Source organism: Equus przewalskii, chromosome 14 (assembly GCF_037783145.1).
Source record: "Equus przewalskii isolate Varuska chromosome 14, EquPr2, whole genome shotgun sequence".
Classification (NCBI taxonomy): Eukaryota; Metazoa; Chordata; class Mammalia; order Perissodactyla; family Equidae; genus Equus; species Equus przewalskii.
The window spans coordinates 59087764-59110963 of NC_091844.1; the positions used below are offsets into that span (position 1 = coordinate 59087764).

Below are 23200 nucleotides of genomic sequence, written 5' to 3' on the forward strand. Positions count from 1 at the left end.
TCAGTAGGCCTGCAAACAGGGAGCTGTGTGTGCTGTGATACGATGGACCACCAACTCTGTGTTTAAAGTTTACCTAGCTAGTGTTTCACTTTGTTGCTAGGAAATGTTATCTTTCCTGTGGTAGAATAAGAATGTGTTTATTATTATTTAGAGTAGGTAGGAGTTCTTCACTGTTGATCACTATATTATATTGGTAAGTCTTTTTGGCAAGGGCTTATGTTTATTCACTAGTATTTGACTACATTTAAAGCTCAGATGTTTTCAGATTTCCTTTTGCAAATGACATTTATTCTTTAAGATCTTCTCTTTTCCTTTTTATTTTACTGGAGGAATAAGATTGTTTTTGGAATTTTGAATTTGAAGGCTTTTTTTGGTCCCCACAGTTGTAAATGGTAGCAGCTTACTGTTTTTTAAGTTCTTAGGTTTGCTTTTAGTAACTTATGATAGCAAATAGTATTTGTTATCAGTGAGGCTGCTTCTAGAACTCAGTAGAATGCTCCTTGAGGGCAGGAACGTTTGTTCTTGTTCACTGCTGTAGGCCCAGAACCTAGAACAATGGCTGCCACCTGGTTAAGGGTTCTGTAAATACTTGTTGAATGAATGTGTTTTATGAAAGTTATCAGTATTTAGTATGTTAGAGAAATAGCAGACTTCTTAACTTCAAGTTTTAAAATATCAAAATTTACTAGTTTTGATTAGTTAGGTTCTCTAATTTATGTTTTCTTTCATCATTTTATTGACTAATCAATTTACTATTTCTTAAACGTTTCCATTACAGGCTAAACTAAGAAGAGATGATATATAATCAGTAGATTTTTTTTTTTAATGAGACTAAATTTTTTTTTAAAGTTTCTTTTGGAGAGGGTAAAGTTAACAAACATGTTAGGCTATGATTTCAGTCATCCATAATTTAAAAAATTTATTTTTACTGTCTTGTCCCTGTTATTGTATTGTTTCTAGGAATAATATAAAGGATCATATTTCTTCTGTATCTCTTAGCCATGCTCAAAAGGGAGCACGTTGTCTAGGCGTACTGTTAATTGTAATCTCTGCAAAGGGTGCCTCCTGAAGCACAAATCCATAGTATATAGTGTGAATGGAGTTGTGTCCTGTGGCAGCCTTGTGACCGACAGAGAGATGAGGGTCCTCAAGTTGAAGATTGAAAAGTGAAGAAGAGAGTCCAAGAGAATTTCGTAATCATAGGACTGGTAACCCACTGGGAACGGCAGTTATGTTGAAGAATAGTAATTATAGATGGTTTGAAGTTTAAGGGTGATCTTCACATTAGATGATGGTCGGGACAACACTTTTTTCTCACCTTATATCTACTTTTCATAAATTGCTTTATCCCTCATTGAGCCTACCTTAAACATGTTTTCTCTACCCTTAGTTTGGACTTTGTTGTCTGTCTTTTACTATATATATTTCTCCAAGCCTGTTAGAAGTATTTCTGAAACAAAGGAATTTTTCCTCTGGGTACTTTGAGTAAAGGGTATGTGGGCTTTAAGTATACTAAAGTATAGGGATCTGATATCTGTCAAAGTTACTCATTTATTGTGTTCCAGATTTAATTTTCTAGATAAATTACCTTGTGTTGTGGTATATTAACTTTTATGTTATTTCATAATATTTCATTTTAGCAGTTTAGCCCTGTGATTTTAGTTATAACATTTTATTATGGAAAATTTTAAACATACCCCAAAATAGAGTGTTATAATGAACCCCAGTGTACCTAGCAATATTGTGCTTGTCTTGCTTCATTTGTTTTCTTCCCTGTCTTTTTGTTCTTTTTTGGCTGGAATATTTAAAAGCAAATGCCAGCATATCCTTTCATCATAAATACTTGAGTATTTAACAGAGGACTCTATTATTATTATTATTTTTTAACACAACCACAATACCGTTATCATACCAAACAATCATCTTTACCCCAATTTAACACCATCTAATATAATACCCATTCTGGGTTCAGATGTCCTTTTGATTTCGAAAAAGACTTTTTTTTTGGTTTGCTTTTTACAGTTGGATTGTTTGAATCAGGTTCCAGACAAGTGTCGTAGTTATTTTTAAAGTTGATATTTTTTAAAGAGAAAATTAAGACAGTATGAAAATATTTTAGTATAAGCTATTCTAAGAAAGCAGTGCTGTTTTGACAGCCATTCTGTCTGAAGCTTAGTTTTGCTTATCTGTAAAGGAGATGTCAAAATAGCTGGTATGTATATTTTACGATTTTTTTAAATTATGGGAAATTTCTCCAAAATGGAGAATAGTGAATGTGACCCTACTTATCTAGAAACCTGGAGAGTGAAAATGTGAGCAGATCTGAGAAGGTTTGGAGGAGATCACACTCTAAGACAAGGCACCTCAGACGGGATTTGGGACTGCTTTGTAACTACTTGTGTAATGTTACAGTGTATTTTATCTCGCTGGACTTACCTTCCTCATCTGTAAAATAAGGAACGGTGATTTCTTACATTCTTTTTTAGTTCTTAATTTTTTGTGTTTTATTTTACATTTATGCTTGACTTTAACAGGATTCTCAAAGTTGGATTGGTGGAAACAATGAACCATTGACTGGCTTTACATGGCGAGGTGGTTGCGAAAGAGAAACAACAGGCATACAAGTCTGGAATGAAGTATTTGTGATCGACAGACCTAATGGAACAAAAGTAAAATTCTGTTTATGCTTTTTTTACTATTTTTTTCTCCCATATTCTTTCTTGAGCTATTTTCTGATATAAAAGAGCAAAACAACACAAAACTGTTAAGTCTGATAACTTTAACATATATGGATTATTATGTCAAAATATGTGAGGTATTTAACTTAGAATACTTTTCTTGGCTTAATTACTGATTTTGACATTTATCATTTTATATTTCATTTTTATAGTCACTATTAGTGAGTATTTTACTTAGTATTTTAAACTTTTAAATTCCTAGGTGGCTGTGCTGCTAATGGATACCCAGGGTGCCTTTGATAGCCAGTCAACTATCAAAGACTGTGCAACAGTGTTTGCTCTGAGCACTATGACTAGCTCTGTCCAGGTGAGACACGAGATGCTGTGGTATGATCAGTTCAGATAATCCTAATAACTTTTCAAAATGCCTTTGATTGAAGAAAAAAAGGATTAAAATTAGAAAGAGTTATTTACATTTCTTATTAGTAGTTTACATTTCCATGCTTGCTGTTCTGCGTCACAATGTGAAATTTCATACTTTGAGTGGTTACCAAGGCAGCAGTAAACCAATAGCCAGTCCCTTTGGTTTTTCGTCATAGCATCTCTGCTTTTTCTTTTAAGGAAAAGATGATATTGCATGTTATCCTTACTTGATTTCAGTCATATAGCTGCAGATAAAGTAAGATGTAGGGTATATCTTTATTTTTTTGGCTAAACCAACCAACCAGCCAAAGAAACCAAGTAATTAAACTTAATTTTGTATTTGCTTTGTAGGACAACTAGTACTCGATTGTTTGAACTAATGGAGGCAGAGGCATGAGAATTAATTCATATTTAATTTAGGAAACTTAAGTGATGTTATATAATAAACTGAGGACTTTTACCACTTGTTGCATTTGAAAAGGAATAAAATCCATTTTGTTTTTCATTTATCCTATACCCTAATTGTGTTTGGTGTTCTATCAAGTTCAAGTCTCTTCAAGCTAGGCCGTCTCTTTTCTGTCATCTATGGTTGATACTTCTCTGGCTGAAAGATGAATTATTGAAGTATAGTGGTTAGGCCCAGCTGGTGAAGATGTATCAAGAAGTATATTCGCAAATGTTAAAAAAAAGTATGTGCTCCTCCTGAGATAAGAAATGTTTCTTATCGATAATAGATCATAGGTGATACTGTCACAGTGTCTTGGAATTTTTGTAATGGTTTCTGATAACATCTGGAACATTTGACCAGTCTCCCTTAAGTTCCCATTTCTTTCTTTCCTCAATGTGAAGTATCCAGCTGTGAGAGTAGAAAAAAGTTTTGCATATTATTATGAGGAGTACTTTTCAGCATGGCTTCTGTTTATTTTAGGGCTGGAGATATCTATCACTACCAATTAAATGATGGTATTGGGGACCCTCGAAGTCTCTCTTTTCCATTTTGTCTACCTCTTTTTCTCTGATCTTGCAAGGTGGCACAACTGCCATTCTTTTGAGACAAGCAGAGCCACATTTTTGTATTTATATTATCACATTATAGCCCTTCAGATTAGCTGGCTCTATGGCTTACCTTAAATTATAATGAGGGAATTTTCTGTCCTAAAACTTGTGCCTTGGTGTTCTCTTGTTTATTTATTCAACTTTATGGCAATAGGAGGCCTGGTTTTGGACAGCCACTTAAGCTACTTTCTTATCTGTAAAACGAGGATTTTACCCATCTTGCCTATCTCATGAGGAATTGTGTGCAGTCACAAATGAGATCTGAATGAGATGATACATAAGAAAGTGTTCTGTAAACAATAATCAAGAATATTAAAATTATTTTTTGTTATTCCTTTCTTCCTGATCTTTGAGGCTAGGTTTTTCCTCTTCCTTACATAAGCTTCCTGGCTAATAGATCAATGACAGATTGATCCTCTTGTCATTTAGTCTTTCAACAAATAATTATTGAGCATGTGTTAAGTACAGTGCAGTATAATACGTACTAATGATCTAAGATAAACAAATCCTGTTCTGTCTTTGCTGTTTGCAACCTGCCCTTGACAATGAAAGGATCTAGACCTATTTGCTAAATGCCAAGGCTCATGTGGGTATGAATAGGTTGATCATGCTTTCAGTTTTTAAGGTTAAATCTAGAGTTTAATCACCTCAGTCATTTTAAGTTCCCTTTTTGGAATTAGCTGAGAATATAATTTTAGGTTTGCTGACCTATATTGGCTGTTTATATTTTTGACCTCCAAGTGGTTGTCAGCTAGATTATTACTTATTTGCTATTTGAACAAATTGTTCTATCTTTGGAGTAACCTTATTTTGTTTTTTTAAAAAATTGTTTTATTGAAGTCATATTGGCTTATGACACTGTGTAAATTTCAGGTGTACATTATTATATATCAGTTTCTGTATAGACTGCATTGTGTTTGTCACCAATCATCTAGTTTTTATCTGTCACCTTACATATATGCCACTTCACCCCTTTTGCCTTCCTCGGAACTCCTTCTGCTCTGATAACCACTAATCTTTTCTCCTTATCCGTGTGTTTATTTATGTTCTACATATAGGTGAAATCATATGGTGTTTGTCTTTCTCTGTCTGGCTTATTAGCATAATACTCCTAAGGTCCATCTATGTTGTCGCAAATGTCACGATTTTGTCTTTTTTTATGGCTGAGTAGTATATATATACCACATCATCTTATCCATTTATCCATTGATGGGCACTTGCTTCCACATCTTGGCTATTGTGAATACTGTGATGAACATAGGGATGCATCAATCTCTTTGAATTGTTGATTTCATGTTCTTTGGGTAAATACCCAGTAGTGGGATAGCTGGATCATATGGTATTTATACTTTTAATTTTTTGAGAAATCTCCATACTGTTTTCAATAGTGTGTGCACCAGTTTGCATTCCCACCAGCAGTGTGTGAGGGTTCCCTTTTCTCCACATCCTCTCCAACGTTTGTTATTTTTTGTCTTATTAATTATAGCCTTTCTGACAGTTGTAAAGTAAAATCTCATTGTAGTTTTGATTTGCATTTCTCTAATAATTAGTGATGTTGAACATCTTTTCATATGCCTGTTGGCCATTTTTATATCTTCTTTGAAAAAAAGTCTATTCATATCCTCTGCCCATTTTTTGATTGGATTGTTTGTTTTCTAGTTGTTGAATTGTATGAGTTCTTTATATGTTTTGGTTTTTAACCCCTTGTCAGATATATGATTGGCAAATATTTTCTCCCAGTTGGTGGATTTTCTTTTCATTTTGTTCGTAGTTTCCTTTGCCTTGCAGAAGCTTTTTAGTCTAATGTTGTCCCTTTTGTTTCCGTTGCCTTAGTAGACATGGTGTTTGAAAAGATACTGCTAAGACCAATGTCAAAGAGTATACTATCTATGTTTTCTTCTAGGAGTTTTATGGTTTCAAATCTTACATTCATCTTTAATCCATTTTGAGTTAATTTTTGTGTATGGTGTAAGATAATGGTCTACTTTCATTCTTTTGCACATGACTGTCCAGTTTTCCCAACATCACTTATTGAAGAGACTTTCCTTTCTACACTGTATGGTCTTGGCTCCTTTATCAAAGATTAGCTGTCCATAGATGTGTGGTTTTATTTCTGGGCTTTCAGTCTGTTCTGTTGATTTGTCTGTCTGTTTTTCTGCCAGTCCCATGCTGTTTTGATTACTGTAGCTTTGTAGTATATTGGTGTAATCCTATCTTCTTAGACAAAAGTTATTTCTTATAACCTTTGTCACAGAGGTGACATCTGTGGATACCTACTTTTCTCCTGTGGTGGCCTAGGTCACCTTTTAAAGACCTGACTCAGAAGGACTGGACCTAGTGAGTCTTTTCTCCCAGTTCCCTTCTTTGAGAGTACTTAGATCTTCCATTATCAGCTCTGGTCTAAGTGCATTCAAAAGCTGCCTAAAAAATTCTTGATAGGGCATGAGTGCCACCTACTGTTATTTTTTTTAACTACTACAGGCTTATAAAATTTTCATGTTAAGTTGTTTATACTGATAAGTTTATTTAAGTAAAAAGAGAACCATATTAGGGTCGATGATATTAGAGGTGTCTGCCAAATAACCATAAGCAAATATTATGATTTATGGTATTATGATTGTGCCAGGGAGGAATTTATCTTTGTAGAACTATGCCCCTCACATTCCTTGACTTAGAAAAATAATTGTGGAAACAATCTTCACCTTTTTTTAAAAAAGAGATCATAACATTAAAGAAACTTTGAGAAGGAGAAAAAGAAACCACATGATACACTTTTTTTTTTATGTCTTCTACTTTCTAGGCCCCATATGCATATACTCATGATTTTTACATGGTTCACCACCACTGCTTCTGCCTTAATGTTTTATCCTGACTGTTAGGAAAAAAGAGAAACTCCTTTCCGTATGCCACTAGATAAGATAGTGGCTAAGTGATTTCATTTGTGCTGAGGTATAAAATAGCCTTCATTTCCACAAGTAAAGTTATTACACAGCTGAGTATTCAAAATAAAACACTAATAAAAACAAAATTTTGTTTTAACAGGTATATAATTTGTCTCAGAATATTCAAGAAGATGATCTTCAACACTTGCAAGTACGTATGTCTCGAAGAATGTATTCCAAAGTATTAAAAATTTAATTCCCACTTTATTGTGACTTTACACCTAGAAGCCTATAATATTGTAAGAAGATTGAATATTATATGATTTTTAAACTGTCGTAGGACTTCTTTACTAAAAGAATTTAATATATATCCAGTCTGTTAGGAAATTAAATGTTTGGCTTTCAAATGATTTTAAAGGCTCTGATATCTAGTGGTCTGATATATATAGAACAGCTTTACAAATATCTCAGTTTCTTTGGGGGCATTATTTTAAATAACTTGATTTGATAGTTATTTACAGAGTACGGCAGACTGGCAATGGAAGAAATCTACCAGAAACCATTTCAGGTAAGTAAGTATTTTATCATTTTTTAAAATTTACCTATGAAAAGCTGTCAATCCACCTCATCTCGTAACTCTGAAGACATGAATATATTACAGCAAACTCATTTTTAACAACAGATTCAGTGGAGTTTAAACTAATTTATAGTCTTCACCAACTTATCAGTAGTAGGTTGTTGGGATAGGAAATAGAACAAATGAATATAGATTGATTAATAGTTTTACTTAGATTAAGAGGCTAATATTGTTTGTCTTAATTAGATATTATTTAATTCCAAAGCTTAAGACAGTCATGAAAATGTCTTAAACGTGTTTCTATACCACAAGATATTGTAGGTTTGTTTTTTGTGGTGTTTTACAGGTTGAGGTTGGTCTTGTTATTCTTTGTTTTGGTTTCATATAGAAAAATTCCAGAATTTATTATATCCCTCACCCTCCTGCACCTCTTCTATCCCCATGGTTTTTTTTTTCCTTTTAAATGCCAGGTACAGAATATTAAGTCAGAAATTAACCCAGGTGGAGTTATTTGAGAAGCATATGCTCTGCTTGCTTCTGTGGAGTCCTATCAATTTCAGATAGTTTCTTTTTTGAAGTAAGTGTAATTTATAAGTTGACATTAGTACAGTTTCGTCAGTTGTGTTATAGTAGGTGAGAATGACTCCACCCTGTTTGCTTGTCAGTGTGTGGAATCCTTCCAGTGTGACGGCATTGCTGGTTATTCTCAGTGTCAGTGGGTTTACATTGATTCTGCCTCAGTCTTGTCTGGCTCGAGTGATCACTTTTATGAAATATTTGGGCAGGTTATGGCTTCATTTTGTGTATATGAATGAAATGTACTCTACTTGGTGTACATCAGTTTTTCTGAACTGGGGCATTTTTTCCACCTAGGGGACATTTGCCAATGTGTGGAGACATTTTTGGTTGTCACATTTTTGCAGGGGAGATTAATGCTGTTGACATCTAGTGCCTAAAGGCGAGAAATGCTGTTCAACATCCTGCAATGCACAGGACGGTCACATACCACTAAGGATTACCTGGCCCCAGATGTTAACAATGCTGAGGTTGAGAAACCTAAGCATATACAAATAAAAAATTCTTTGAAAAGAATTAGTTGGTCTAGAATTAGGTTAGTTGATCTTCTTGTTATATAACCTTGACTTAAAATTATCATCTATATGCCCTGATATGCCTTTTGTTCGTTTTTTAAAATACTGTGTTACTGCCTGTCGTGACTCTTTATACGCAGTGAGGTTCTCAATTGAAGGCAATTGCTCGGTATAGGGTCTGGGAGTGTTGTTGGTTTAGGTAGGCTCTTGATGTAATTATGAGCAGTATTAACCATTTGGTTACTATAACTTTTGATAAAGATTGTTTAGGGGAGTAAGGGAGGCTTCAGTTGTTACAGTGATTTTTTGTAAAATTTTGTAAGAAATGATTTCTAACTTTTTTCTGTCTGTAGACATTAATGTTTTTAATTCGAGATTGGAGTTATCCTTATGAACATTCATATGGTTTGGAAGGTGGAAAACAATTCCTTGAAAAGAGGTTGCAGGTAAGCTCCTATTTCTTAGAGAGGAAAGCGTAAGCACCACGCCAGGTGAAGGAGTGGGCTGCCTGCACTGCTGCTTAGACTACAGTCTCCAAATGTCGTGGAGTAAATTGAGTATCCCATGTTACCCAGATGACTCCATCCTTTATGGATGAAAGTAAATTGGTAACACCCTGCCAGAGGGCAGTGCCCTCAAATACAAATTAAGGAACAAATATTTGTCTCTAGAATCAACTGTCCCCTCAGTAAATCAATATTCAAAGGACAAAAGTTTGAAGGAGACTAACTTTTTGATCTACTTAGATTGCATGCCTATCTCTTTCTGGCCCAGCTGAGCTTCTGAACATTTGGGGCAGGCTGGATAATACGTGTATGGATTGAACACAGATGATGTGAGACCCTCTCTCCAAAGAATACTCTCTCATAATTGTTGTTAGTGCCATTGAGTCAATTCCAACTCCTAGTGACCCTGTACACAAAGCAGAACCCTGCCCAGTCTTTTCATGCCATCCTTTCACTTTCTGGTGCTGTATCAGACTATGCGCTGCTGCTGTTCGTAGAGTTTTCAGGGCACCTTCTTTGGAAATGGGTGGCCAGGTCTTTCTTCCTAGTCTGTCTTAGTGTGAAAGCTCTGCTGAAATCTGTCCACCGTGCTGATACACCCTGCTAGTATTTGAAATACTCGTAGCATAGCTGTCAGCATCACAGCGACATGCAGCCACCACAGTATGACAACCAATAGATGGGTGGTATGGTTCCCTGACCAGGAAATGAACCTAGGCTTCACTGGTGAGAGAGCCCAATCTGAACCACCAGACCACCAGAGCTGGCTATTATCTCACAGTGACAGCATGTAGAGCTGGAAAAGGGATCTTAAACATCATCTAGTTCAGCCTTCCTTTTATATATATATATATATTTAATATATATATCTATATAAATATATATGTAATATATTTAGTTATATATTATATATAAATGTATAATTAATATATAAATATAATGTATATACTATATATATAAAAATATATATATCATATATATAATGAAACTGGAACCCAGAAAAGTCTCTTGCCTTTGGTTACTTAACTAATTATTAACTGGAGCTAGGACCCAAACATCCAGACTCCTGGCCCATGCAATATGCCACACCAAGTCTTTCCTGGAAAAGTACTTCACCAACATGATCCTTTATTCCTAAAGGGACCCTCCCACAGAAGTGTTTGGGAAACCCTCAGGTCAGATACTAGCCATCTACTTATATACACAAAAGATACGTAAAAGTCCCTTTATTCCTAAGTAGGAGGATTCTCTTCTTTGGTCGGTGAAATTTTGTTTGCCTGTGGGATGATGTATTTAGTTTCTCAACCATGTTCAAAAACTTGGGGTACAATATAATTTTCTTATTTCTAACATGAGAGTAAAATCAATTCCTCATTCTTGGATCATTTGAAAGTCATTTCCAGACCCTACTGTCAGAGATAATTTCAGTCATCAGAATTTTCTCTGGTTTGTTTAGAAGAAATTAACACAAAGCACATTAGGCATACTAAGTAAACTCAATTATGTACTTCAAAGAAAAGAAGGTTTTTTTTAATGTCTTGTTGAAGTGATACAGAAAGGCGCTCAAATCATAAGTGTGCAGCTTGATGAATTTGTACAAATTGAGAAAGCCATGTAACCAGCACCCAGAAGCACCCACCTCCATCCGCTAACCCCCCATACCCTCCGCTACTATCCTGACCTCTGATAGGCTTTGTTTGTTTTTGGACTTTTTAATGAAAGAAGTCATGTACAGTATGCATTCTTTTGTGTCTAGCTTCTTTTCCTCAATTGTATATTTCTGAGATTAATCCATATTGTTGCATGTAGTTTAGTTCATTTATTCTCATTCCTATGCAGTATTCCACTGTATAACTAGATAACAATTTTTCCATTCTACTCTTGATGGAGATTTAGGTAGTTTCCTAAATCTGATTGCTGATTACAAATGGTGCATGTTTTTTTCAAATGGCTTTTGAGAAGAGTCTTTGGGGGAGAGTATATGAGTTATATTGGGATAAGTAGTCATTAAAAATCTAAGTTTAAGATTTTTGTCCAGAAAGTACATAGTAATCTCTTTTCTCAAAACACTGGTAACTAGCATAAATCATCAGTAATCATTTGTGCTGAAATCCTAACAAATTTCTGAGGTTGTTTGGACTGCACTGGAGCTTCTCACCTTAGCTGTTACTTTGCTCAGGGGCTGACCTTTTTATTTGTATGCAAATTAGTACTTTGTTTTTTTCTTTGCCATTATAAATACTTTAAAGGGAACTTCATTTACTGGTTTGTAAATCACAACCACAACTAGTTATTCTGGTGTCAGATATTATGATTAATTAGTATTTGTGTGTTTTCGGATCCTTGGCAGCTAACATGGGAAAAAACATCTTTTCTGGTTTAAGACAAAGTGGGGTTTTACCAAAGTGGTCAGAAATGAATTTTTAGTAAAAAATTTTACATTGTCAAAAAACACCCATCTGGAGTAGCATCTGAGTTAAGTGTGCATACGTGTGATTATTTGTGGGTTTTCTTTAAAAACTTTTTTTTCTCCTGTTTGCACCTTCATCCTGTCTCCTTCTGCCCTCAGGTAAAACAAAATCAACATGAAGAGTTACAGAATGTAAGGAAGCATATTCACAATTGTTTCTCAAATCTCGGTTGCTTCCTTTTGCCACATCCTGGTCTTAAAGTTGCAACTAATCCTAGTTTTGATGGGAGATTGAAAGGTGGGAATTCTCATTCTTGCTAAAATCAGAACTTATTTTTTAGAGGCTGAATGGTTTTTTAAATACACCGTTCCTTAAATTGTCTTATACTGGAGGACATTTTGATGCATTGTTAATGATGTGATTGTAATGCTCTGTGTGGTCTTTCTAGCTTTCCACTGGTTTGTTGCAAACACCTAGCATGTTGATTAACATATGTGGTCTGTTGCTCAACGTATTAGGTCTGTTGTCCTAAAAATTCTGAAGACTGGGAACATTTCAGTTTTTCGTCTGATGGCAGTCTGCTAAAAAGCTTTACTAATATATTGTATTGATGTAATCAAATTTAAGTTTCTCTGTTTCAGGGGTGATAGTATAATTTTTTTGTATGTTGTAGAATTATTTTGAGCATGATGGCAAAAGGCTTGCGGATTGATGAAACTTTTATAGTATGGCTGGAAAAACAAAATCTAGTATTAAAATTTAATACAATTTCATGAATTGTTTGCCTTTTGAAAGGGATAGTTTAGTTAATACTTAATGTGGAATTTATTTTGGTACTTCACAATTTGTTTTATTTATTATTTTAACTGAAAGAGTCATTGGGGGATGAGGGAAATGGACTAGTAGAGTGGGGGGTGGATTGTGTTTTTCCCTAGGGGATATGACGTGTTTGGATGAGTTTTTTAAAATGAATCTACTTAGGTAATAGGTACCGTGTATTCTTATTTCATGAAACAGAATTTTATGAACTCTTAGCAATGGGGACTTCTTTACCTTTTTTTTTTTTTTTGACTAATACGTTGACTAATTTTATGTCCACTAGATATTGGTGAAGATTTTAAACGAGAGCTTCGAAATCTAGTTCCATTACTTCTTGCCCCTGAAAATTTGGTAGAAAAAGAGATAAGTGGATCTAAGGTCACTTGTAGAGATCTTGTAGAATACTTTAAGGTAGGAAAACTCTTACATTAAATGATTTTGTCTAAGTTAGAAATATAGCTGACTTAGAACTCATCTGTATGTACAAGAAATTTCTTACCTTTATTTTAAAATAAAATGTATTTTTCTGCCTTGAATTGGGTGAATCAATATATAAGGATATTTAAGATTCTAGCAGACAACTTGTATTTTCTAGACAGTAGTTTTATTTATTTACAGAATTATTCTACTTTTTCTCTGGCTCTGATATGGAGAGAAGAATCATTGACGATATTATTGTAATACCATCACTTGTGAATGATAACATTGGGAGTGTAATTCTGCATCTTGAGTTCTCACAGAAACCTTCTCTCAGAGTTCTGAGGACTTGATAAGAGCTGAAAGTATCAAAACTAGTTTCTGAGTTCAAGTAAATTATTCATAGATTTTTTTTCCCTCTGTTCTTCTCTAGTTTTTATCGCTTGCTTGCCAGAGCAAGACCATTGTAGAGGGTTGTATTTATTCGTAGTAGTTATAGAGATGTGGAAGGGAAAATATGTTTAACTAAGAGTGTATTTTTTTGTCATTTAATGGACACTTGATAACTTTCATACTACCTTTGTTTAGTTATAAATTAATTTAGAGTCAGTAGAAAGTTGAGATGAAAGATTCCTATATGGACTTACTGAAAATTCCCATCTTTCCTTCTTACTTTTAAATTGAAAATTAGGTGATATTTTTTCTTGAACTGAATTTCAGCTAGTCAAAGTAAAATACTGAGTTAAAATGTTTTCTAACATTTATTTGAAACATTGGCAGGGGGGAATTAATGGATTTCTTTTCATAAAGTGGATGGCATTTTATATATAACTTTTAAATATGAGATACAACTTTTATGGAAGATGGAATTATATTTAGAAACATTTCTCTAGGGTATTATTTAGCAACATACACATTTAATAATGTTGAGAATAAGGTTAACTTAGTTGAACTGAGAGTATATGACTTAAAACCTAGACTTTCCTTTTAATAGTGTGAATCGTTATATTTAATGATTTTTCTTTCTTTGGGTATGTAGAGCCAAATTGCATAAGCTACCTATATAATGAGTCTTTGTATTTTTAGGCTTACATTAAAATTTATCAAGGAGAAGAACTTCCACATCCAAAGTCCATGCTTCAGGTAGTGTGTGCATTGTACCCATATTTATTTATGAAGGAGAAAAAAATCTTTGCTTTAGCGATACATGCTGGAAATGGAGTGGTGCTTCTTTATGTGCAAATAAATTTTACATGTTTAAGGCAATATATGTCATGGGTCCTGAAGTTTTTATATTTATATCATTTTTTTTCTAACTACAGATAGCAGACCTTGCACACATATAGGCCACCAGAAATGAATCCTTAGTACCTTCTTTTCAGTTGCTTGAAAAGTGTAGGAAAATTTCTGTTGCAGAAGATAGCTTAATATGGCCCTCTCTGAACCAAGCTTCTTCTGAGTCTGACAATGAATGTTGGTTGAAATAAGGCTTATTTTTCTCTTGGTATTAATGGTTTAGAGCTTCTACTAGTGAATTTAGGTTTTTCTTTTTTCTTTTTTTTAATAAGTGTTCTTTTGGGACAATGTTATTTAACCTAGTTCATATTGTTTAAGATTTGCTCCTTTGGGCAGTTTCTCAGTCTGATAGTGGATTAAACAGTGTTTTCTCATGAAACTCATGCAGTAAGCAGTTCTGTGTATTTAAGAAAGAGAACCATATGTGTAATTCTTGATTCTTTACGTCTGGAGATTTGACACATTTTAGGGTGTATCTATTTAATTCTCTGTAATTTCCTGAAAATATGTGGTGTTTTCTACAAACCCATTTTAACAAACCTAAGCAAAACAACATTAGGCAGGGATTCCTATTAGAAGCAATTACTATATCCTTTATACTGGTGTTTCCTTCCATTAGAAGGGAAAACTGAAAGTTGATAATATTTTCTCTGGTTCATTTTCAGACTTGTTCATTGTACATAACTTACTGTGTTAATCAGAATTTACAGAGTCATCAGGTATTTTTTGCATAAAATTGGCACATTTTATTTTACTTTTTAGGCAACAGCTGAAGCTAATAATCTTGCTGCAGTAGCAGGAGCAAGAGAGATCTATTGCAAAAGTATGGAACAGGTCTGTAACTGAAATTTAAATTTGACACTAGAATGAGAGAGAAGATTTTTATATTTAAAATAATTGAACTTATTTGTGCTCCTTATGCATTGTCATGTTACGTCATTCCCTAATTCCCCTTTATTGTCTCTGCTAGAAATAAACTAAGAAAATAATTCACATAGTTAAAGATACAGGTGGTAAGTTATTACATAAACTGTACTGAAATATTTTCTGACATATGATTCAGAGTGCTGTTATTAGTAGCTTCTGATGTAAGTAACATTACCTTAAGGCCAGTAGCAATTTCTATGCCAAGCTTGCTAGATTGAACATTAAAGTACCTTTTTTATGTGTATCTGTTACCCGCTCTCTTGCCAGCAGTCTTTTGTACCCTTATGGTAGGTCAAGTGAGGTCAGGTACAGATTGCAGTAAAATATTTTTTGTCTTCATTGGTATTAGTCATGTTTGAAAAATTTATTTTGCCTGAGTCAGTTAAACATATAAGAAATAAGTAGGTTATGATTGTGTGAGGTGTTATGAACAAGTTTCAAACTGAACCGTGTAGGTGGTTTGACTTTTTGAGACTGAAAGCTATGAGCAAGGAACTTCTTTCAAGAGTGACTTACTTCTAGCATGTAATCTGTCCTGCTGTAATCCTGCCTCTACAGGTATGTGGCGGGGACAAGCCTTACATTGCACCCTCAGATCTGGAGCGAAAACACCTGGATCTCAAGGAAGTGGCGATTAAACAGTTCCGTTCAGTAAAAAAAATGGGTGGAGATGAATTCTGCCGTCGTTATCAGGACCAGCTTGAGGCTGAAATTGAAGAAACCTATGCAAATTTTATAAAGCACAATGATGGCAAAAACATCTTCTATGCTGCTCGCACCCCTGCCACACTGTTTGCAGTTATGTTTGCTATGTATATAATCTCAGGACTGACTGGCTTTATTGGCCTAAACTCTATAGCCGTCTTGTGTAACCTTGTCATGGGGTTAGCACTGACGTCTCTTTGTACTTGGGCGTATGTTAAATACTCTGGGGAGTTCAGAGAAATTGGAACAATGATTGATCAGATTGCTGAAACACTATGGGAACAGGTTGGTATCTATCTTTCTATTTTTTGGTTTTTCAATGACTAATCTCCTCCCTATCATCCTTGTTCCCCCAGCCCCCCTATATTTGCATACCTGCTTTCCCTTTATATGAGGAATATCAAAAGGATGTTTTCTGTGTTGTTTGGATGTATAATCTTTATTTAAAGTATGAACTGAAGAGTTCTTATTTTCTTTAAAGTCATGATTATAGTGTACTTTAGTTGGCTTAAATCTGTAATATCCTTTGGATAGAGTCTTAGTCGTAAGCATGATTATACCAGGCAGAGGGCAGGGCCAGAATCTCTGAAGATTTTTTTCTTTGAGAGAAAAGAAAATATAATCAATGAAAGAGTTACAAAGGTAAGGAAAATAAGTTCGGAAGTGCAGTGCTTTAGGAAAGCAAAAGAAGTTTCTTACTAATATTGGCAAGAAGCAATGCATGCTTATATTCCAGGAAAAATATTGAATTGTGTTCAGGTCTACGTTGCCTTCCATGAAGATAGCGGCTATTTACTGATGTACTACAAGGAACGATCCTATAGCTATTTCTTATACCAAAGAAACTGTGTTTGACCTCTGTGCTATGGAAACACTAGTGAACAAAGCAAAGTTCCACAAACAGAACCAGCTTCTCTTAATCATAATCATTTACCTCACCCAGAATCCAAACCATAATGTTACGTCAGACCAGAATTCAAAGTCGGGCCTGACAAGTATCTTCTAAGGGAAGCCATGTTGTGTATCAGCCAACTGTGTGCTGGAATTGCCTGTGTTCGGAAAATACCCATTTAAGAATGTTGTCATTAAAATGATCGTCGGGAAGTACTTGAGCATCATGTCAAGAACCAGAATGAGAGCTACAGTAATTACTGATGGACAGTATAATGGCATTTTCAGATAGCCTTTCTGGGCTGATGAAGTATTGGGCTTATTTGAAGATGCTAGGATATGTAGGTCCGTGTTGGTTTGGGCTTTAAATTCAAAGACTGAAGAAGTAAAGCATTTTTTGAAGAAAGTTGATTGGATATTGACTTTTCTTGTAATAATGTCCTTATTATTTTATAAAGTGACCCACTATATTAATTTGGAGCTTGTATTTATTTTTTAAACAAATGCTCTATTTATTCAGATCTGATTTGGAAGCTTCTGTTTGGATATTTGTTAAATTTAAATTTTTATCTCTTAAAAAATCTCACTGTTCATATGCCTTTGGTATCTTCTAGTAGAAGATGGATTGATTAAAAGTTGGTACCACTTCACTTTTTAAGAATAAACTTTTGGACCATTACTAATCTTCTACAACATGAATTTCAATAGTTGTACAATGTCTTTTGAAAATCAGTCATCTCCTGTATACACTGATTCTAGGATTTTAGAGGTACCATTATTACAAAACAATTAAATCGAAAAGTCTAAAGTATGTAAAATTATTTTCAGCATGTTGAGGTAAGGTGATCAGTAGTGAGAGAAGATCTGTGCTGCGTCAACATTGTCTAAATTGTCTTGCATTTCTCTTTTTTTTGCTTCAGAGGAGTCCCAGGAAGGTGAGAAACCTACAAAGTCTCAAATTCTTGTAGTCTTAAACGCTTTAACTTCAAGGCACTCTGAGTCATTCTCCTAACGAATCACTCCATGTTTTAGGTGTTTTCCAAACTGTTTGAAGTTACTAGACGTCGAATGGTTCATCGTGCTCTTTCATCAGCACAGCGACAGAGACTGTCATCCAACAATAACAAGAAGAAAAATTAGACAGTATTTTTAACTTTTTTCTCTATCTGAAGTGTTCACACTTATACATGTAGGACAATAAGCAGGACCGTCTGGGCCGGTCTGCATAAATGCTGTATACATACCAGATTTGATGCTGCATATAGGGTATGGAATTGCACATCCATCTCATAGGAATTGTAAATGGTTTGAGTAGGAGGAAAGTAATTTTTGTTGCATTATAAAATGTCTAACTGCATTATTTGTAGGATCATAACTTTTTTTGGGAGAAGCATCTTTTTGTTTCCCACATTCCTGGTTATTTTCTTCATTGCTTTGAATTGAATTTTTATATCTATTTTTATATGTAACTCTTTTTTTACCTCATGTTTTTATTTGTTTTGCACATTTCTCATATCACAGGTATTGAAGCCCCTGGGTGATAATTTGATGGAGGAAAACATAAGGCAGTCTGTAACAAACTCTATCAAAGCAGGCCTGACTGACCAGGTGTCTCATCATGCCAGATTAAAGACAGACTGACAGTTCATCTCCTCATGGACTCCACTCTCCCTTTTTTTCATGCTTGCTGTACAATGAGAACTCAAATAAAGAAAAAATAAACCAAAGTTTACAATCAACTGTAGAAGTAGTTTAGTATAACTGGCTTCACAGATGGCTGCCACAGAGTGTGAAAATTGTTCGTTGGTTTTAAGCATTCTGTTCATGGCTCCTAAGACATGGAGATTGGCTGAGGAGCATTAGTTTATCATGCACAGTTGTGCCATGTTTAATTCTTCTTTTTCGTTTTTACTTAATCTAATGTTAGTGAAATTTGTCTTATGTAAAAGGATATTTCAGGGAAATATTTTAAGAAATGTATTTAGAGTCTCTTCAACATAGTGTCCCATTGAAATTTTAATTTTTAGAGAAGTTAATGAATCACTGTATCAAGAATCAGATTGAAATGACAATGAAGCCTTTATTGAGCCACTACATTAAAAGTATATATTGCTTTACTGCCTTCAATACCAGTATTACATAAATGCATGTATCAGAAACTTCACAGAAATTACATGACAACTCTCGTAGCTAAGAAAGTGATTCTGAGGTGTACATTTGTCTTGCCTTTTTAAATTTATAAATCTGCCCTAAAAGGAGATGCATATCTGGGAAACTGAGCTGTTTTTATGCAGTTTAGCCTTCATGTACATAAAATATGCCATTAATTTTATTGGGGGAGAAATTCCATCCAAAAATGTTGCCTACAGCTATGAGTTAAGAGTGTCTGTACAGTGTGTAGCTTTTATTTTCTAAAATCACAGATAGGGCATGTATATGAATTATAAATATATAAATACAATTTTGTATTAAAAGTTTTGTAGTTTATGGCAAAATCTGGTTCTGTGGTAGGCTAATAAGTACAGTCCCTGTGAAGGAATGTTTGTGGCTCATGTCAGTGTGTGAATGCATAGACAATTTGAAGTTTTTGATATATTTGTGATATTTATCTTCCTTGAGCACTGCAATCTCACCCCCCAAGGGAATTCAATGGGAATGTTTATCGTGACTTTGTCTTCTGTTGCATTTTAAAGTTATTTCCTGTAATTTATTTTCAGTACATAATTAAAAATTTGTTGTATATATAAAATGAAACTTGTGATTCTTTTTTAAGGAATTCAAGTATGTATTCCATTGCATAAACCATATTTCTTTATACCGAGAAGAGCATGAGCAGGAAACACGCAAGTGAGGACTCTAAGCTCTTGTACCTTGAAGCTAAGCTGGCAAAAGGTTATTTTTCTGTGCCTGCTCTTTTAGGGAAAACTCGTGATCATCGTAGGCATAGCTGGGGATTTATTAATTTCTTTTCTCTCTCTCTCTCTCTTTTTTTGTGGTATATGTAAAGCTAACATTTTTGCAGTACTTTTGTAGCTTTCTTTATGAACACCTATTAAAGCACCTAGGTTAGTTTTTGAGTGAAGAAAATTCAGATGTTGAGTTGCATGTCTGAAAGCTCTAAATTTACTTTGGTTGATATATCTCCTCCCCTCCATCTTTCAAATCCTGTTTTTATATGGATTGTGTTTGTTTCCATCTGTGTTAAATTGTTACCAGCTCATCTGTTCTCAAACTAAAGAATCCACCTGAAAAATGTCTCTGTTTCTTCTCCATCTTGTTTCATGAATGCTGTGGACTGTTTTTATGAATGAAAAAATAAAACGTTTGTTGTAAAATAGTAGTTCTTCTGAAATTAAAGACACATAGCTTATTTTTTGTTTTTAAGTAAAGAGTTGTGAAATGTAGACCATTGGATTTCCTAGTATTTCTTGTTAGAAAGTGTGAGTTTTCCCCAAAGAATATATAATTCTATAAAAGATCCCAAGAAAGCATTTTGGTTTCAGCAGGAAGACTGAGCATTGTTAAGCAAGAAGCAATAAAAGGGATTAAAGACAAACTCAAAACTGTTGACTGAAATAACTTTGGTGTTGACATATTTTCTGTGGTATAGATCTTTTGAAATCTATAGTAGAAGGTAGGTTTTTTTTAAAGACAGACTTAGTGATGAATGAGTTATCTTACTAATTAAGACACAATTTGCTTTTGTGTAAGGGACAATCATTTGTGACCCTTCTATTGAGTGTGCTGTATATTTCATGAAGATAGCTATTCCTCCTTGCTTCACTGAGCATATTCTATTTGTAGAATTGAATAGCAGTATTTAACTTTTGAGGGTTATTTTTTCCGAGAACTCTGAGCTGGGCTTGCTTTAGTTTTTTTTTCCTGCTTTTTCTCCCCAAATCCCCCCAGTACATAGGTGTATATTTTAGTTGTGGGTCCATCTAGTTGTGGCATGTGGGATGCCGCCTCATCATGGCCTAATGAGCAGTGCCATGTCCACACCCAGGATTCGAACCAGCGAAACCCTGGGCCGCCGAATTAGAGGAACAGGAGTTATGCTGTCCACCAGGAAGGGTGTTTTGAGGAGTTATCTGAGTCCTCCATAGTAAATAGCAAGGTTGGACATATCTAGATCAGTGCATGTCAGACTTTTGGTCTCAGGTCCCCTTTATACTCTTAAAAACTGAGGACCCTAAGTGGTCTATCAGTATTTACCTTATTAGAAGTTAAAACAAAATGTTTAAATATTAATTTAAAAATAAGCCCATTATATGTTAATATTTTTATGAAAAATAATTTCAGATATAAATACTTTGAGGAAAGGTATTGATTTACACTTTTGCAAACTGAACGCTTAATTGGCTTATCAGAAGACGGCTGGATTCTCATCAGCTTCTGCCTTCATATGTTGCAGTATGTTGTTTTGGTTGAAATATATGAAGAAAATCTGGCCTGACACAGTTATGTAGTTGGAAAGAGAGGACCTTACAGGATTCCAGAAGTGTCTTGCGAACCCCCAAGTGTCCTTGGATGACACTTTGAGAACCACCGCCCTAGATTAAGAAATGTCCTTGGCAGGCATGTTAAACAGTGCCCCAGTATGACTTTGAAAGGACATTCTGTAGCGGCTTTTGCTTTATTTCCAAGTTTGGGGTATTTTTCTTAATACTGCACTTCAAAGCCCATGTCATGCTCCTGTCACCAGTAACTGATTGGGTCAGACAAACCAAATTCTACTTGTAACAGTGGGAATTGGGACTGTATTATAAACCCCTTTCTTTAAAATAAGCAATTCCCCGAAACGAGCAAAGAAATCTTTTTTCCTTCAATATAGAATGTGTGCAAGAAATTTTAAAAGTATAAAAAGTCACCTTTGATACTTTGAATTTGTCAAAGATAAATGCTATCTTTTTCTTCCCCTTCTAGTCTCTTATCTGTGTTAGTGTATAAAAGTAAGTATATATTTGAGTTTGGTACCTTGCTATATATAATGTTTTTTAACCTGCCTTTACTTAATGCATCATGAGCCTTTTTTCATGACAGTATGTCATATTCTAATTTTTTTAATGACTGCATTTTATTCTGTTATAATTTAGTTCCATATTGTTGCATATTTGACTTTCCATTTTTGGTGTGTTAATACAGCAGTGGAGAACCTTGCGCCTACATCACTGTGCACATCTCTGGTAATAACCAGGAGATAGGATAAACTAGAAGGAGAATCACTGTCCTCTAAAAGTCTGGTACCAATTTACACCTTCTACAGCAGTGCTCGTAGGACTAACCCATTAGGCCTTGCAACTCCTTTCACCCATTCACCATCAGAAAACTAAGCCATTTATCTCCATACTGCTTCGAATATCACTTAATCCAGTTGTTCTCAACTCTGCCTGTGTATCAGGATCACGGCACCCTGGCCCGACTCGAGATTCTGGGTCAGGGGGGTCTGGCCTAGGCCTCAGTATTCTAAAAGTTCCCCAGGTGATTCTATTGTGCAGCTAGGACTGAGAACCACTACCTACTCTAGCCCCATCTTCAACCCTTGCCTGCCCTCCTATCCCTCCCTCTGTGGTCTCTATAACCCAGGTTATCAGCAAATTTGCTTAAAAGCTTTCTCTCTTTGTGTCTTTTCGCTCCATTTCTTGGCTTAACTGAAACCTGGGTTTCTCTTTCACTCCCCAAGTAGAATGTCTCCCCTGTACTCCCCACAATGCTGGTTTCTTTCCATACCCTGTGTTCTTTAGGTCCTAAAGGAAGGATAGATGTCTTCGTGTTCCATTGCTGATTTCATATCTTTTTTCTATTAAACAACAACAAGCAAAAAAACCAGCTTCTTTAGAGTCGTCAGACTTCCACTCAGCGCCCCATCTTACTGTGGACAATCTGCTGAGCTCCCTGCCACTCCCCCCTTTCACTGATAACCGTAGCATGTGGTTTACAGTCTTCTCGCTCCTTCTGTGGTCATTTTTGGCAACATTAACTGACATAAAACCATCCTATACCTTGATATTTTTCAGCTCCAATGATATTTTCTTCCACTCCATCTCTACTCACTCATAGGTCATACCCCTCTACCATATAACTATGTTACCTCCCTAATCTAGATTTTCCACAGCTATCTTTCCCATCCTTTCTGCTCATGTACTCCACTATTCCTTTTCAAGCAATTCTCTAATCTCATCAAAACCTCATCCTTTGTCCCTGCTACTTTTCATCCATGTCCCCTCATCTCACTTCTTTCTTACTCAGCTTAGATGCAGTGGGCCAGCGCTACAACCATTCCTTTATACATATCCTTGGCCCCTTTGTGGTACCCACTGGCAAAACTTCAACTCTGTTTATAAACCTAACTCAGATTACCTGCACCTATACTCTAGCACTGAATGTTGTTGGAGAAAATAACGGAATCTAGCTGACTAAAGTGTCTTAAATTGCATTACCACAAATCTGAAATAGGTACTCAGCCCTGCCAAACAACTCTACCACACTTCTCTGGTAAATGGAGGGGCTGTTTCACACCT

At 35.0% G+C, this 23200-nt stretch overlaps 1 protein-coding gene across 15 annotated transcripts in view; it reads left to right on the plus strand.

Annotated features, from left to right (window-relative positions):
* ATL2 (atlastin GTPase 2) overlaps positions 1-19428 on the plus strand; it is a 64264-nt gene extending 44836 nt beyond the window's left edge. For 9 of the 15 annotated variants that reach the window (XM_070574027.1, XM_070574037.1, XM_070574031.1 and 6 more), the window contains 11 exons: positions 2535-2669; positions 2941-3045; positions 7200-7250; positions 7551-7607; positions 9061-9153; positions 11783-11921; positions 12727-12854; positions 13947-14003; positions 14919-14990; positions 15642-16073; positions 18201-19428. In XM_070574027.1, the coding sequence (XP_070430128.1) occupies positions 2535-2669; positions 2941-3045; positions 7200-7250; positions 7551-7607; positions 9061-9153; positions 11783-11921; positions 12727-12854; positions 13947-14003; positions 14919-14990; positions 15642-16073; positions 18201-18320 (1389 nt within the window). In that variant the 3' untranslated portion in view covers positions 18321-19428. Of the gene's footprint in view, positions 1-2534; positions 2670-2940; positions 3046-7199; positions 7251-7550; positions 7608-9060; positions 9154-11782; positions 11922-12726; positions 12855-13946; positions 14004-14918; positions 14991-15641; positions 16078-17599; positions 17615-17711 lie in introns of all 15 variants that reach the window. The other 6 variants (XM_070574025.1, XM_070574030.1, XM_070574033.1 and 3 more) reach the window with 3 other exon arrangements.
* Positions 19429-23200: the final 3772 nt, after the last annotated feature.